The 17,714-nt window shown below is 45.6% G+C and overlaps 1 protein-coding gene across 4 annotated transcripts; it reads right to left on the bottom strand.

The window, feature by feature from the left end:
* Positions 1-632: 632 nt before the first annotated feature.
* Positions 633-17,479, bottom strand: TAC1 (tachykinin precursor 1). Of its 4 annotated transcripts, none has more exons than XM_080386769.1 (6): positions 17,386-17,479; positions 16,503-16,640; positions 16,302-16,398; positions 15,652-15,675; positions 13,972-14,025; positions 633-11,337 (listed from the first exon to the last, which is right to left on the bottom strand). In XM_080386769.1, exons 2-6 carry the CDS (start codon positions 16,623-16,625, stop codon positions 11,288-11,290), a joined length of 348 nt encoding a protein of 115 aa, XP_080242895.1. In that variant the 5' UTR covers positions 16,626-16,640; positions 17,386-17,479; the 3' UTR covers positions 633-11,287. The 4 variants fall into 4 exon arrangements, with proteins under 4 accessions (XP_080242895.1, XP_080242896.1, XP_080242894.1 ...); XM_080386770.1 differs by lacking the exon at positions 17,386-17,479 and adding an exon at positions 17,061-17,376; XM_080386768.1 differs by lacking the exon at positions 17,386-17,479 and having other exon boundaries at positions 633-13,346; positions 16,503-17,376.
* Between the last annotated feature and the right edge of the window lie 235 nt (positions 17,480-17,714).

Here is a 17,714-nt window from a genome sequence, read left to right as displayed (position 1 = left end):
TACCTTATTTGGCAGCTCTGTTCGTTCTGTGACCTTGATTGTATTTATTTGCCTTGCAGTCATTTGATATATTTTAATGCGAGCTCTGTTTTGAGGATTTGAATAAGGCTAAGTGATGCAAACTGCTGCAGGCCCTCTGAGTGAAGAGGAATTTGACCCTAGCTATTTAGTGATTTCTGTTCCTGCCTGTGGGATTTGGATAGTTTGTCTATATTAGTCAATTCTGAATGTTTTTCTAAGCATTTCTAAGACCTTGGTCTGGTTTTCAAATGGTATTTAGATATTCATAGCTATGCAGAGATGCTTACTAGAGCTTATAATAGTGGTGGTGCTGGGTGTTACTTAATTAAATCAATGGGAATCTTACTCATTACTGTCAAGCCAACAGTTGGACCTTTTGAGTCTTGTAAATATACCAGCAGTCCAAAGATATCGTGACTGTTAACAAAAAGCAGAACAGACAAGAGAAGCTGAGTTATGCCTTTGTTTCTAACTCAAGGGCTTCAATTTTTAAATGCATTTATTATTCTTGAAAATAGTGTTAACTAGGTGATGTTGTATCAGTCCAGGTTGTATCAGTCTGATGGAACTTGCATGACTTAAGTATTTTAAGTCTTTTCACTTACTGTAAGAGTTTTTCCACCTGTATGATGTAAAGGTAGACCATGTTGCTGCTCGCTTCATGTGGCCAGCTGTGTGGTGAAACAACACTGTTAGCCATAGATTTTAGTCAGACAAAGCATCACTGTGAAGACAATGGGATCAGACGTCTTGCTTGGAAAAATGAAAAAAAAAAGCTTCTTCAGAAACCACAAGAATTTCTAACACCTTACTGAAAAACACATGCTTTACCCAGGACAACTTTTTATTAAGTACTTAGGCATGGGGGCTGCTTTTCTAAAGCTAACTTAAACATAAGGGTGGTCAAACAAGAAAGACATGTGCTGCAGATTGACTTGATTAGCATCATGCTCTTTATGAAGACAGAAGTCTGTTTGTTGCCCTTTTTGACTAGGAAACCAAAGCCAATTGTTATTTAAAAGATAAAATATAAGCAATTCTGGTTTAAAATCTTCATAAACTGACTATTTATTATACCATCGTAATTCTGCATTTGAATTTCTATTCCAGAAACCTTACTGAAACCTCTCAGCAGTACTATAAAGCCCGTGAACTGTCTGGCTATGGCCAGTAGTGGCCATATTTTGATGTAAACTTGCACATACTAGTTATCTATGAATATATGATGAGTAAGGTAATACATTCCTGCAGCCTTCTTTACTTAAAGGCCATGTGCTTGTCTTTTTTGATTTCTTTGATGCAGTAAAGTATATTTTGATTTGGGAAAGGAGTATAGAGTATGTTGATGAGGTACTGATGTGTAAAGATAAGATTTACTGTTCACTGTAAACTTCCGAAGACAGAGATGATAAGAAAATAGCATTTGCCTGAAGTAAAAATAGACTCAACACGTTTTGGGATCATTACTCAAATCCACTTTCTGCTACCACATTGTCAAGTATTCAACAAAATTCACCTTAATTTTTTAAATTCCTGATATATGGAGCATTTACATAGACAAGGTCCTAGACTGGTGATCCTAATTATTTTAGCTTTTTACTGACATGCAGAGGAAAAATACAGTTATTGCTGCCTTGTTCTTGTTAAAGGTATAAATGCTAGGGGTCTCAGGAGTGAAAACCTGTTCATTCCTTCTCCATGTATAGACTCAAATTATATAACCTTTTTGACTTCTGTCCCACTCTGTACTTTCTATTTTCTCTTCTCTTTTTTTTTTCTTTTTTCCTCCCCCTTTTTTTTAAGACAACTACTCTGGATCATCTGCCAGCTGCAGACATGTTTGTGTTTTGTCACAGGAGGGAATGGGATGCAGGTCCGGTGTGCAGCGCTATCTCGTCCAGTTGTACCTTTTATCTTTCTTCCCACGTGGTTGCTCCTTTCCTTACTCTGTTTCTCTTGGGGAAAATTAAGTTGGACTGTTCTGACAGCTTGAGTAAGTTGGTTTGAGTGGTGTGTCAGAGGCAGGGATGGGGAATTAAAGTCAGTGGCCCACCTGGAAGGGAGGAGATGGAGAACTTGGCTTGCAGGACTGCTGAGGGCTGGGGGAGAGCCTGTAGGGTTCTGGCAAAGTGAATAAAATAGGGGGGTGGGGTTGATTTTTTTTTTTCTGGTTTGGATTGATGAAAGTATTAAATGTTGTTTTCACTGCAATCTCTCCCTCCTTTTAAAAGGAGGAAGAAGGTAGTAAACAGTGTATCTTCCAAAGAGAGCACTGCTGTGCTCAGGTTGCTTAAGGTTGCTCAGTGGTGCCCCACACTCTTTAATAAAGCCTACCTGCTGTTTTCACTTCCAGTTAATTGGCTTGTGTTGGAGCTTCACTGTGTCCACATCAAAGTGTCCCTGACAGTGGATCTCTAGAGAAGCTCCCCGGTATAAGGTCAGCATGTAAGAGACAGGGAACACTTGACAGGACTCTGGGGACTCTTGGTCCACTGGGCAGAGATTTCTATGTGGAGTGGTTTGAAATTATGTAAGATGTTTGAAACTGTGTTTAAAATCAAAGTAAAGTGTAAATGCAGCCTATTTAACTTAAGAGAATATGGAGAGTCTCTTTGTGGAGGACCTTTGGTGTGAGAAACATCATTTGATGACAAGGTGATGCATATTTAACAGTCTTCACCAAGAATTAAAAAAAGCTGGAAAACTAGGTTGCAGGAGCAAGTGTTCGCTTTGCTGGGGAAGCTAATTCCTCAACGAGTGTTACAATTTTAATCAGATTCAGAGTTGGTATCAGTCAAGCTTGTTGCGTTTCTTCCCTCAGAACTGAGGTAAAATATGATTGTGGTTAAAAGTAAAATACCAAAATATTACAGGGAGACTCTGGAGGGGTGGACTTTGTCTTTTGTTCTGACACAGACCTTATGTCAGATTCCTGTTAATACGTAAGAGAGAAATTGTGGAAGGAGGATTTAATGCAAGGTAAGCCTGTGTTTGAGCTGGTGATTCAAGTCTCCCCAGAGCAGAGTGGGGCTGAAGCGTGGTGGTGGCTGCTGCTTTCTGCAGCAAGGTGGGCTGTGTGTTCCTCAGCAGCTTCCCTAGGGCTCGGCAGAGCACCCGCGCCACGGCTGGCGTGGTTCCTTGTTTTGGAATTTTGGGGCCTGTTGGTTTTTTTATTTACATATTAGATGTTTATGTATCTATATAGACTCGTAGTTGATGTAAAGTAAAGGCTGTGATTTGAGAAAGTCTTGGAAAGTTTTGAATGAGCCTGCCGCTGGGTGCAGGTAATGCACAACATTTAAAAATTTTATTTAAATTTGATAATTTAATTTTAATTTCATGCCTTATTTACGAAGCTTGGGGAAGGTGAGAAGGGGCTGAGGAGGCTGAAGCAGAGGTGGTGTGTGCTGCTGTGGTATAGCAGGTTGGTGGGGTGGCAGCTCGGGGCAGGTGAATGTGCACAGGGTGGGTGCTGCTCCCCGAGGCCCGGTCGTGGTGGGTCACCGCTGCTCTCGCCAGCGCCACTCCCCAGGTTGCCTCAGAATTCTTCCCGTGAGAGAAAACTAGCTAGGCGGGCAGTTCTTCCTGTGCTGCATGCACAGGTTTGGGTCTTTCAGGCGCCCTACGAGCGCCAACAGAAGATGGCGGCGGTACCTGGGCCCACCCGGCGGGCCGGGGCCGGGGCCGGGGCCGGGGCCGGGGCCTGCTCCGCTCGGCAGCCTGGCGGCTGGGCCCTGGGCCGCGCCGACGGAGCCGGCGGGCGGGCACGTTTCCTCCAGCGGGCCAGAAACTATGTCCCGAGTTTGGGTTCGGATCGCGAGGTTGCTTTGAGGGATGATTTTTTAAATTCGGTTTTTTTCTAGCCGGCAGATGGCAGGCGCCGTTAGCGTGTCCCTGCAAACGCGCTCGTCGCGCCTGGGGGAGGCTGCGCTCGGTCCTCGTGCTGGTAGCCTGTGCCTTCACGCATACCTGCCGCTGGGATTTGTGCATGAGCACCGTGGAAAGGAATGTAAGATGTACTAGGGATAGAGCCAAGCAGAAAAGAAAAACCTTTAGTTGATCTTGCTCACAAGCTGCTGTGCAGAGCTGCTCGTGCTGGCGCTGCCGGTGGGAAGGCAGCGAAGAGCCGTGTGTGCTGGCAGCGGAGGCAGCCAGGATGCCATTCGCAAGTAACTGAAAGCCAGTTATGACATTAAAAATTAGAAATGTGAGTTAGAAGAGGTGTACAATGCCAGTTCTAGGCAAGATGAAAGATAATACCGGCATGGGGAATGAGGAATGTCAATTTTGCCTCTGAAATTGTTAGGGGTTATTTGGTTTTTTCCCCTATTTTTGTCATGGTTAACATGTGGATTGCAGGACTGCAGACAGTCGTAAGAGAGAACACTATTATGAGGCCTGCTGGGAAGTTTTGCAGGTGCACATCAGAAAGGCCTAGGGCCATGCCTCTGCTTTTTTCTCAAAATAGCAATTTTTGTATATATATATATATATATACACATGCATTATAAAAATGCAGTACATTTGGAAAGATTTCCTATTTATGTAAACGGCCAATCCAGTTGTTTTATGAGCTCTGTGTGATGAGCAGCAGCAGACTGCATATACCTGAGCAACTAGACGCAAACCCCGTCAGGGAACAACATCCCCGGTCCACCATCAGTGGTATAACAGCAACATATAGCTGGCTGGCTGATCTGACAAACAGGAAAGGTCCTCTGCCTTTTGGGTTTGGGGTTTTTTTTTGGGGGGTTGCTTTGGTTTTGTTTTTTGGTACCAGTTTGGAGGAGAGGGGGATGGTTGTGGTACCAGGTGCTTAATTGAGGAATTTTCACTAAGGAGAAGATAGAGTAATTGGGCCCAGTCAAAGTAGTCCTTTAGGGAATTACAATCCCAGGTACATAAAATTACTGGAACTGACCTCAATTCTTACACTATAATCATCCTGCAGAGGCCAAGAGGAGAGTCAGAATGCTCTAGTTGCAAAATCAGCCTCAATTTCTGTCACTATCATGGACAGAATTAGTTGTCTATATTAATAAATTGCATTACTTAACATCTCTCACCACTGCTTCTGAAGACTGCTCTTCACACCTGGGGCAAAATGTATATTAATACAAATTACTTTTGATTAAAAACCATTATTATTTTAGCACAAAAAGGAAGGGGGTGGTAGAAAGGAACATTCTCTTTTTAAATATTTAAATACTTATTATACCAAAGTGATAAAAATTACTGGCTGACTGACAATTTTCTAATAATAGCTTAAAAATGCAAATAGAGCTATTATCCCAATTGACACTAATTGGAACTCCTTTGGCAGCCTGGGAGGGCAGGGCAGGAAGGTTTGATTGTTTCCTCCAGCTGAAGTCGGGTTGGAAAGGGAGCATGGAGAAGATGTGCCATGAATAAACAGATTGCCATCTGTGGACGTCAGAATTGTTATATTTCAAGTGCTGTCTTCTGCCCATGTGCGATTTTGGTGAGGTCTGCTGATGCCCTGGGCTGGTCTCACTCATGGCTTTGCCCAGGCTGAGCTGGTTCTATGGCAATCCAAGCTGCAAATGCTCAGGTCCTACAAAAGAGCTATGATGTCTTTTGTGAATTATAAAAATGCACTGCCTTAAAATTCACTGAACTATAAAAAAATTTGAAACGCAGTCTTAATGTAGCCACACTATGTGTATTTCCTTCAGTAATTAATGTATATCTTCTTCAAGCAAGATTTGCTTCCAGAGGGTATTGCTTGAATTTTAATGCTTTGGTACACAGACTTTCAGTGTGCCTATTGTTTTCTGACTGCTATAACTGAAAATAAAAAGCATTTCTATGCGACAAAATTGAATGTTTGTGATTAAAGGTGTTCTTCTGTTGCTCAGTTAGGTGTTTTCAATGCAAACTAGTTCCTGTAGAGAACAAAAGTATATTGACATATATTGGTGCAAGTATGCCTTTCAACTCTGCTGCATCTCTGCTTCTGAAATAACAATGTAAGCAATGAAAAAAAAAAAAAGCCTCTTTTTTTTCCTTATTTGCCAGAAATTTTCGTAACAGTCAACCTTATCCTTTAAAATTTCCTAAGTTTCTTTGCACTTAGGTAGCACCTCGCAGAAGTGGCCGGTTAGGTACAGGGTGTGCGTTGCCTTTCTAGTTCAGCCCCTGTTGTTACCCCTGGCTGAGCCACCTCACCCTGCTGGGCTTCTTTCTCCAGGTATCTGGGGGAGCATGAAGCACCGTGACAGACAAAGTGTTTGGTTTTTAAACAGTGTTCACATTTCATTTCTTCTAAATTCAGTAAGTGGTGATATTGTTTAATTTGGAGATGGACGCAGAAAACAAGAAGTGATGTTTGTTGCACACACTCTGCCTAACTCTCTTTAAAAAGTTTCTGAGCTGATGAGCTGCTGTTTTATTCTGACAGAAACCAGATATCTATTGAAGATGGAGCAGTGATAATTTTTAATGAATATCGTAATGAATTTCATACAGCCCAGATGCCCCTCCTCTTGACAAATGTTTCAGCCTATGCTTTTTCAAAAACATAGGCTGAAAATTAAGGGAATAATGTGAAGAAGGTCTGTCTTCCCTGAAAGAAGTAGATGGGTTTGAGGACATTTGTACACTTAATAATGGGGGGGGGGGGATAATTAAAAAAATCCCTACTCTTCCAGGAATGACTATTTTCTATGAAGGGAAATGAGCCACTTTGTAGGTAGCATGAGGACACAGAGCTGTACCCGGAATTGCAGGCGGCTGCATCCAGACACAGTACAACCAGGGAAGGAGCCTCTCTGTGCTCTCATCCTGGCACTCTGGGAAATGTTCATCAATGCAGTCTGCGATATTGTGGCTAAGGGAACTGTTCAGGCTTGTCAGGAAAAAACTTGGTCATTACCGAACTTTGCATTGGGACTTGCTTGGTTAGATAGCTGAAGGAGTTATCTAAGCTTTAAGAAGGTACAGGGACAAAGTCTGCATTTAAATAATGGCTCTTGCTAGTTCGGAAGGAGCTGCTACTGGTGTCCTCTGAATAAACAGCATTTTTAAGAATCACTTTAATAATTGGGAAAAAAAACCAAACCCAAAAAACCTCTTGATGTTATTCTGCTCTAGCTAATGATGGCTAGGGGCTAGGTTCCCTCCGAAGATCTCCATGCTCAGATGTTTCCAGATTCTTCCTTTTCTTTTGGTTAGGACCATACTGAAAAATACCAGCCTCCTGATGTGAACACAGTGAAGGACTTGCTTGTAGCAGCTGAGTGTGCAAGTGCTGCAGGGCCTGGGCTCTCCTGGTGAGGCACATATGGGGGGCCAGACCCCTCTCTCAGCCCCCCAGTTCACCGGGAGGCTACGTGTGCAATGGCTCTGGTTCCCCATGGTAAGTTTGGCTGCATCTGCACCATGGAGGACAAATCTCCAGGCAAAAGCAGAGAGATGGAGCTGATGGTCCTCTGGATCATGTTTGGGCAAGGTAGGCTGCTGAGAGCCTGACTTTGGCATCCCCTGTCTGGGGGAAGGGGAGTGCCAGTGTGTATGAGGGAGACAGTGCCTACCAGAAGGGCAGCCAGCTGTCACAATGCAGAGGAATGATGTATTTCTGGGGGAAAAGATAAAGAAAAAAGGGGGCAGAGCATGTTGGAGGTGGGCTGTGGTATCAAACTGCCTGTAGCATGTGCCCAGTGGGGGCAATTGCCAGCATCACCCTGGGTTTACTCTCTGTGCTGATTTCCTAGAAGGACTTCTATTGCTTTATTTAGGGCTCACTTGCACTTTGCTGACAAATGCCCTTTGCTGCAGTGTTATCGATTAGCTTATGCAGCCTGAGGGATGTCAGACTGTTGCCATCAAAAAGGAGCTAAGTCTGTGTCACGGCTGTGGCTGGCTGTTGCAGAGATGGCAGGGGATTTAGTGAAAGCCTGCGGTGGAGCTGGAGAGCTGGCACTATCCCACAATCCAAGGCATGAGTGGGCTAGGGCTGCAAGCAATGCTATCCAACACCCCAAAAAAAGTGTTTAAAAGCTGAAGCAGCCTCAAAAGGAAGATTAAAGACCACAGGAATTATTTAGAAGTCCCTTTGAAGTACTCAATAATGTATAGACTCTATTGCTTACTACTAAAGGCTGAAAAAAGATGTAAGAATAGGAATTCCTGTTTGACTCTTCAGGATCCCAGGATGCCTGTGGGTACAAACGTTTGGGCTAGGAGGGTGGTGGGAGCAAGCCCATAGTGGGGACAGGCGGCTGCTGGGCTCCATGTCTGCCTCAGGACCCGCTGGGTGGGCATGGCCCCGCAGCCCTGACATGGCATGGCCAAACAGTCCCTGCCGGTGCTGAAAACAAGACAGGGCATCTTTTGTGGTGGTGTTGGAGTCAACTGGAACATCTCAGGCTGTGCCTTTTGCTCTGTGTTTCATTTATTTCTAGCTTGGAATGTATGTCTATACAAACATAAAAATCAATGCCAATTTTAATCTTATCAGTCAATGCACAAATCTGACATCATTTTGCCACCAGAAATTAAAACTGATTGTTTCAAATGCCAAATTAAAACTACTCATCAGACAGCCATGTAACTGTGCAGGGGCAATGTGCACTCACAGCCCAGAAAGCCAGTCATATCCTGGGCTGCATCAAAAGAAGCGTGACCAGCAGGCCAGTGGAGGTGGTTCTGCCCCCCTACTCCGCGCCGGTGGGGCCCCATCTGCAGCGCTGCATCCAGCTCTGGGTCCCCAGCACAGGGAAGACACGGACCTGTTGGAGCGGGTCCAGAGGAGGGTCACGGAGATGATCAGAGGGCTGGAGCATCTCTCCTGTGAGGACAGGCTGAGAGAATTTGGTTTGGTCAGCCTGGAGAGGAGAAGGCTCTGGGGACACCTTCTAGCAGCCTTTCAATATGTAACGGATTATAAAACAGTCTGGGACTTTTTACCAGGGCCTGTAGAGACAGAACAAGAATTATGCCTTTTGAACTGAAGGAGGGTAGATTTAGACTGGATATAAGGAAGCCTCCTTCCACACCTCACTACAATGAGGGTGGTGAGACCCTGGAACCGGTTTGCCCATGGGATGTTGTGGATGCCCCATCCCTGGAAGTGTTCAAGGTCAGGTTGGATGGGGCTTTGAAAAACCTGATTTAGGAAAGATGTCCCTACCCATGGCAGGGGGGCTTGAACTAGATGATCTTTAAAGGTGCCTTCCAGCCCAAACCAGTATATGATTCTATGGTTTTGCCAGAAAATTTAGCCCCAGCCCTTTGCTGGATTCCGTTAACTAGTCTCTGGTAGTGATCTAAAACTATTAATGAATTAAATAATATCTAACCAAAATATGCATGAATAGCTATTATGTGCTGTCCTCCAAACACTTAAAGCCCACTCTGTTTTGCGTGGAGTTCTCTAGATGCAAATACGTTTGCAGTGGTTCCTCCTGCAGGGAGGTTTGTGAGATGCACAGGCTGCAGAGCGAGCAGCGGGGCTTTTTCTTTCCTCTCCATGTCTCACAATTCAGCACGCACAGGCCATGAGCTCTGGGAGCACCGTGGGCCTCCAGGCTCGGAGAACAGTGCTTTAAAGCTTTTTCTTTCTTTTTACCCTTCATTGAGCATTATTCAACCTGCATTTCCGCAGTCCTTTAGCCATGCTGTTACCCAGCAGTCAGCTTCCCCCCCTCATTGAGCTCAGTGGGAGCTCATACAGAAGTTTATTAGTCTGAAAATTACCCCTTGCAAGGCGAAGAGCTGGCAGAAAGCCAGCGCAACTGCTGTGTCTCACACAAACGTTGGTCCCTGTCGCAAGTCTGCCTCGGTTTTCCCACCCTATAGCCCCCCAACCTTGCTAGAGCCAGCTCCTCCTTATTTAGAAGTGGGGTCTTAGGTTTAGGTGGTGCTTAGGCTCAGGCGCTGGAGGGAGGTCCTATGCCCACCCGCTCTTAATGGATGCAGTTGTGGAGATGCCTCAGGTAAACTTGAACATGGAGGTTGCTGAGTTCACTTCCAAAAAGGAAAACCACCAGCAGTTAATCGCTTTGTATCACTCACTTTGAGATCTGGTTTGTATACGCTGGGTGTTTTCGCTGCTGATTCATCTGTGATGAAAGTTCATATGATAGCATCAAACAGAGAAGTATAGCCTTTAGCAGGTGGAGACAGTATAGATCTCCAGATGCCCTGGCATCTGGTGAGGTGTATGTAGCATTTTGGAACTGTCCTGAAAATACAGTAACCAGACATTTTAATTAAAAAGATACTTGCACTCACATTTTTTTCTCGTGTATTACCTGGATTCAAGCCAACAGGTGCTTCTATTGTGAATCTGAGGGCTAGGATTTATTGAAAGCTTGGCTTTAAAGTAATAAACCTGCAATAGTGGATGAATTCCTCAGCAAATTAGTCTGCTTGGAGCTGGGCCGTCCATAGGGGCCTTTTGATTCAGCCAACGAGCTTTTTGATTTCCATCAGGTTTAGGATGGATGGCACCTTGAGTGACCCAGAGCAATCCCAGGAATGCCCGTCTCCCATAGCAAATCCCCCAAACGTTTGCCAGACCCTCACCAGGAGGCTCACAGCCTCCCTGTGGAAGGAAGTCATTAATTTGATATTTCTTGCCAGTTTCAGACCACTGTTGCTTGTATCCAAGTCTCATTCCAGACCAACGTGGGAAATAACTCCATCACTATCAGCAAAGAAAGTATGTTGCAAAATCCCCAGAGTGGTTTTTATTTAAAATGTTACTATCATAAAATTCCAGGCTATGAAATGAAGACCTTGGATTCCCATTTAAACCTTACCCACCACCCTTCTTAAAATATATAGATACGTAGTCACAAAACATAAAACATGCTGCAATGATACAAATATATTTTTTGATATGGAAATTACAGTACATTATAAACCATGAAAACAAATTGAGGCACTAGACTGTACATCAGCTCTGTTCTGCACTGGCTGTGAAGCTGATAGACTCGCTTTCGATGAACAGAAGAATATTTTCTTTGTTTAGTGAACATAACTTTATGGGTCATATCAAATGATGTGCTTTGTTGTGAGACATCACCAGGGTTGCTGGTCCTTTCAGAACCACAACGCACCTACACAACGTGTACCACTGCCACACTATGAAAAATAATCATTTTATTTTGTACAACTCAAACAAAAAAAACCCCATCGGTTATTATTAAATAAATAACTATTCCATACAGTGGTTAGTTTATATTACACTGCATTGCCCCTTAGAACAAATGAAGTTTATTAAATAATGCACAGGAATGTCTCATTTACGCCTCCGTTCATAATTCTGTGCTATGCTCCTTTCAGAGGATCCTGCAAAAAACAAAGGAGAATGAAACACATGGTGTAACCTTGCATAAACCCCAGCGAGCACAGGGAAGCATCAGGCACCTGCAGCCTGCTGGGTCACCACCGGACTCCATCGGCATGTTTGCAGCTGAGGTGAGGGCTCCCTGCCCAGCCCTGAGCTGCTGGGGCTCAAAACCAAACAAAAACAATTTGGTTTTACCTCTCAGCCTACACTGCCCTCCAGGAGGCTGAAGGTCTGAGCAGTGCTTTCTACCTCTTGTCTATTGAGCTGCCGAAAGTACCATTAAGGCAGAGCCCTTTTAGCTCCCAGTAATCCATTTAACTGATGGGATCTGAGCACGCAGATCGGTATGTGGGTAGAGGCTTTCTGCATCGACGACATGTCCACCTTCTGTCCTGCACAGTCAGCTCTTCGCCAGGTTTGAACCCTCCCCGTCCCCAGGCTGTGCACACAGGGATACCTTTTGCCAAAATCTGCAGCAGGAGCTAAGCAAACCTCAGACTGCTCTGTGGATCAACTGCAGCGTAAAATAGTCTCCAGTAACATATTTAGCATTTAGTAGCTCTTACTCTTAAAATGAAGGCGAAACCCAGAAAGCCCTGCCTGGGCAGAGCCTGACCATAGGGTGCTGTAGCTGGTCACCAGAGTCATCTTTGCTTCCATCCCAAAGGGAGGACTGTTTCCATAGAGCATTTGCGTGCCTGACTATTGCATGCAAACACACAGCTAGTTTGGGGGGATTCAGCACTGCATCCTACAGGGAGCTGGCATTTTGGATCGGTGGCAGTTTAAAATCAAGAAGACTTCAATTCTCTCCAGGCTAAATGCAAAATGAGTCGAGCTTTCTTTCTCAGTGTGGATCATTACAGTATCTTTACTGTACAGGTGACTTTTCTAGCTTCTACCTGAAGCATTCATCCAACAGACTGCACAGCCTGCGGGACAGTCAGTGTCAGACCCCAGCTCATCAAACCAGAGACGGAGACACCAGCATCCCCGCATCCCGCCTTCTCACAGGCGGCTTTAACTCAGCATCGTGCTTGCACCCAGCAGCGGGGCGGTGTGAGCTCCTGCACGTTGCCAGGGGACGTAGGGGCTTTCTGCAGAACAAGAAAACCAGGGCACCAAGGCACACGGCACCAAGACACGGTCCTGCCCCATTAAATATCATTCAGTAGGGAGAAGTAAGGACAGTCCTAGCACATATTCCTGATCTCGCTTTGATTATACAGTCCTTAGGACCTATCTTCTCCTCCAGAGGAGAGGAAACTTCTTCATTTTCTCCTCAGGGAATGAGGCAGAAAAGCAGTCAATTCTAGGTTTACCTGTCAGGCAGATATGACATAGCCCAAGAGGGTAAAACTTCCTTATTCTCCTGTTACAAATACCACATAACAGTATCCTGACTGTACCAGCAATTTTGAAATTAGAGCAATAAAATCTTTGCCTTTTTTAAACATCCACTGTATTTTACATTCTCATGTTAATGTAAAAGTAATCCCAGTGGAAGCCAAACCCAATTTATTACTTCCAGGCTATTTACTTTTGTGATAGCAGATATATTTACAGGTATTATGCATTTAATAGCTGTTGCCACCACAGATAAAATTGTACAGAATTATTCATGATACATAGCAATTTGCAAAATGATGCAGAGAGCAATATTACTAGTCTGAACAGGGTTTAATTGAAAATAAAAGTTACTGACAACCATAATTGCAGAATATAGATCACAGCGTGTATCCACATAATATAGAGGTGTCAGCTAGTAATTTAACTTTTATCATCCATTTAACAAAACAGTGAGAACTATTTCAGAGACATGAAAAACATATTAGGTTTTTTATTTTGTTAATTCCTATTCTGGGGAATTAACTAACACTTTATGGTTCACAGTGAGGGATTTCTTCAGTATGGTCCTATGGCATGGGAAAGGCAAAGCTCCGGGCAGCCTGCAGTTACCCGTGGGGGCTGTGCACATATGGGAAGAGAATTCTGCACTATATTGATGCTATGGGAAAATAACACAAATTCACAGTATCAGTTCAAAGCTTAAAATGCTTGTTGCCTTTTTTTTTTTTTTTTTTTTTAGGTAAAATGAAAAGATGGAAGAGGCCAGGAATGTTTAACAGCTTGACCTGCAGAATGAGGTGGTGTTAATGGCAGATCTCTGCTCTTCTACCTTCTGCTCCAAGTCTGAGGAATAATGATCTCCAGAGACAATGAGGATATGCCTTTACCTGGCAAGATCTGGATTTGGATCACAAGTTTAGATGAGCTTTACGTTTTCAGCCTCTGAATTTTTCTTGATGCTTCAGTAAAATTCTGCTTTTTCTTGTATTAGCACTTGGGACCGGCAGGGCATGCTGCTGGCAAGGACAGAGCAGTAAGAAAAGCGCCCTGGGGACTTCCATGTGACCTTGCCTGCAGCTCAGACCACCCTGATCATCTCAAGCATTGGAGTGAAGCAGACCCTGAAACACCTTGGTTAACAAAGAAAATCCTGATCCTTTTTCAGAGAACTCTGGGTCTGCACTACAAAAAGACTGCATCTTCCATCCGCTCGGAGAGAAGAAAGAGGCAACAGAATGAGGAGGCTGTATGTCACCAAATACCAGATTTAGTCATATACATACCAGAATTTAAAGATCTTTTGCCCATAAGTCCAACAAAGGAGTCTGTTTTATGCCCTGAAAAAATATATTTGGGAGTGTTTTAGTACATTTTAAATAGGCAGGCTTTTAAGATAATGTATTCTCACGAGGGAGGAGGACATGGGCTCCAAAACTGTTCATCTGTTCACTCTCAGACAATGGAGAAAGAACATCAGTCTGACTACTCAGACTACACAGGCTAGACCAAGGCACAAGCCAGTTAGGTGGACATCTTCTCATTAACTCTGATAGAATTTTGGTTTAGTTCAGTGGAGGTTTTTCAAGTATAAAGGAAAAACAATGACTGATAACTGATTCTTATTCCTCTCCCAGTACAATTCCTATTGATTTGAGCAACAGCACAAGAAGGCAGTGGCTTGGTATAGCCTGCATCTCTGTGATGCACCTCTTCTACTTGTTGTTTTTTTCTGTAATGTGGAAGAAGAATCTTCCTTGCAGATCAGCCAGAGCCCTTATTGGAGAGGAAGCCAATGGGACTCTTGTCTGGACACGTCTGAGCTAGACAGTCTGGCTCTATTTTTGGAACATTTATAAGTTCAGATATTACCTTCCTGTCCCACTAGTGCTCCTCAAGGCACTGGATGTGTAGAGGATAAATTACCCCAAGTTTTGGCCTACAGCACGTATCAGGTATAGTTGTAGCTATAGTTTCAGATAAGGAACGAAAAGGAGCCATTCTTTCTCTAAGGTGACTTTTGAAGCAAACTTGGAAATTTCTCTTTGGAAAGAATTTTGCTTAGCCAATTCATCTATAAAGGAAGAAAAATGATCCTCAGACCTCACAGGTATTAATTCAAGCTGAAGCATTTTCAGAAAGCTATTATTTTTTACTTTAGTCAGCAGGTGATTTGGCACAATCCTTGTATCAGACTCTTTAACTGGTCTTCCAATACGTAATTCTAGTGATAAAATCTTGTGGCTAACAGAACACCGGGACAGTTATTGACCTTTGTGGAGGTCTCAAAGAATACAAGATCAGTTTTACTTATTAAAAGCCTTCTGGCTACTGTCTAAGCATCTTCAGATAAATTCAGAGGATAAAACTATCACTGTGCAGAACAAGGTAACACCATATTGCTCGTACTATCTCCCAGTTGGTGTTACACAGAAGCTAAGCAAAGCACACTTATTAATTGGGCAAGATATACCTGTTTATATGGCAGCACACCATCAGCCAGCCCCTGCTGTCAGCGGGGCTCTGATTCCCACTCGGATAAAACAAGAGCACAGATACAGCATCTCGCATGCAATCACATGGACTCTCCGGTAGAATTGTTCTCAGGGATTTGGGAATTCACTGTTCTAATTTCCCAGATTTTGTCATCTTAATTGCTCCTCTCCAATTCTGGCAGTAAGCCTGCCTTGCCTATAAGAAAGGCTTACAGAATCCCCCCCTGGGGAAATAAGAGAGAGCTGTAACATCCACACATTACTGTGGATTGAAATCTCAAAGGTTCTGGCAGCTCAGATGAGGTACCAGCTCACAGCTGCACCGAGGGGTTTTAATTCTTTAACAGAACATTTCTCCACCACCAGTGCTGCCAGTCCTTAGCTGAACCCAGTCACCTTCTAACTAGTCCCCTCAAATACACTGATCCCCATGTGAACATCTTCTAATAATTACTTAAAAATGTAACTTACTTTTGTGAGAGATCTGGCCGTATCCTGATTGGAAGAAGAAAAAAAAAAGAAAAAAGTTGTTGAAAAATTATTGGCATGTACACATGATGCTACTGCAATGCTTTGAAGAATCAAATACAGAAACTACTCTACACATATTCCACTTCAGGGAAATTAAGGTGATCATTTATAACTGCATTTCTCTTTGGAGAGACTACAAAGAGTTGTTTTAGCTAAACCCACACAATTTAGATCTGGGTAGCTCCGATTTCTCAGGTCAGTTCTAGGATCAGTAAGCACACAGAAAACACGGCAGTAACCATATGCACAACCAATTTCCACACTCGGGCAATTCAGCAGCGCAGATGCTGACCCGTCAGTTATTGTGATACTGCTTGTTGGTATTTATGTGCTGTGGTCAGTGTGCACTTGGCACTTTAGTGGGAAGCCTGCTCTTTACCAATCGGTGAGTTATCTGATACTAAACTAAAAAAAATGATTTAAAAAACCCAAACAAACCCCAACCCAAAGCCAAACAACCCACATGTCAACTTCTGAGAAAGGTCTAACGCGTTAAACCCAGGTGACAGCAGCCATGAAGCTCCGAGCGGCACCGGGAGGAGCGGCAGGTGGAGGGGAATGAGAGGGAGCCAGCCCCCCGCCCCGCTCACCGGCTTCCCGCTTGCCCATGAGGCCGAAGAACTGCTGGGGCCGGGGTCTCCGCGCCATCCTCTGCAGGAAATGCTCCAGGGGCAGCGGCAGCTCCTCCTGCGGGGCGACAGCGGGCGGCGCTCAGCGCGGACCCCCCGCCCGACACCGCCCCCCGCAGCGCCGCGGGGTCGCCGGGCGGAGCAGCGGCCGTCGGAGCTCACCTTCACCTGGTCGCCGTCCGACCAGTCGGACCAGTAGCTGAGGTCGTCGGTGTTGCCCATCTCCTCAGCCAGCGCCTGCGCCGAGGCCAGGAGGAGCACGGCGAAAGCCAGCGGGAGTCTCATCGCCGCCTCGACGTCCTGCGGGGGCGGCGGGTGATGCACCGGGGCGGCGGCGGGGCGAGCGGCCGCGGGCACCCCTGGCCGTGCATACACACGGCCCTGCGCACCCCCGCCCCCCGGGCACACCTGGGTGCACGCGCCCTCGCACATACAGATGTACACGGACCTCGTTATGCGCCCCAAATCCCCCCTGAGCACTACATACACCTCTGGGTGACACACGTGCCCCCCACATATGGACCGGTATGCAGCCAGATGTACCCACCAGCACACAGATGGACACGCACATCCACACAGGTACATGCATAAGCACAGCCTCACACGCAGGTATACCCACACCTTCCCACATACACACACACAAGCAGATACATCCCCCTCACATACATATCCAGGTACATACACATCTAGTTATAAACTCACACAAACTGCTAGACGTACCTTAGATGCACACACCTATGTAGAGATACAGCTCTCCACGTACACAGACACGCGTGTCCAGAGGTACACACGCATCCCTTCACACGTCCAGATACACACGCCGGGACGGGCACAAAAGCACGCTTGCACATACAGAGACACACACGTGCGGACACACAAGCGTGTATGGGCACCCCCCCCATGGTGCACACTCACCCAGACGCCCCCCCGCACACCCATATAGGCAGGCACACGGAAGTACACGCGCACACAGCCCCACAAACATACAAACAAGCGCACCCCCACACGCCTAGGCACGGACGGACAGGCTCCCGGAGGCACGCACCGTCTGCACCGGGAAAGGCGGGCGCTGCTCGCCGTGCGCATTGGCCGTCCGCGGGAGCGCTCCCCACTTTATATACCTGGAGATGGGGAGGGCCGAGGCAGCCTCATTTGCCTAAATGCAATTACCCCCGGTTTTATCGTGCCAGCCCCGTGCCAGCCCCCGCCCCGACGAGTAGCCCCCGCCCTCCTCTCCCGCTCCCGCGGCGCCTGCCGGAGGTGCCCGGGGCCGGGCGGCGGGGGGCGGCCGGCGGCTCCCCGCTCTCTCCCGCTGCAGCCCCGGGGCCGCCCCGTCCCGCCCGCGGCCGAGGCGCGTACCCCGGCGACGGGTGC

The sequence above is a fragment of the Falco punctatus genome (genome assembly GCF_963210335.1).
Source record: "Falco punctatus genome assembly, chromosome: 4".
Lineage (NCBI taxonomy): Eukaryota > Metazoa > Chordata > Aves > Falconiformes > Falconidae > Falco > Falco punctatus.
Note: the sequence above shows the minus strand (reverse complement) of the source record. Positions and strands in the feature narration are given on the sequence as shown.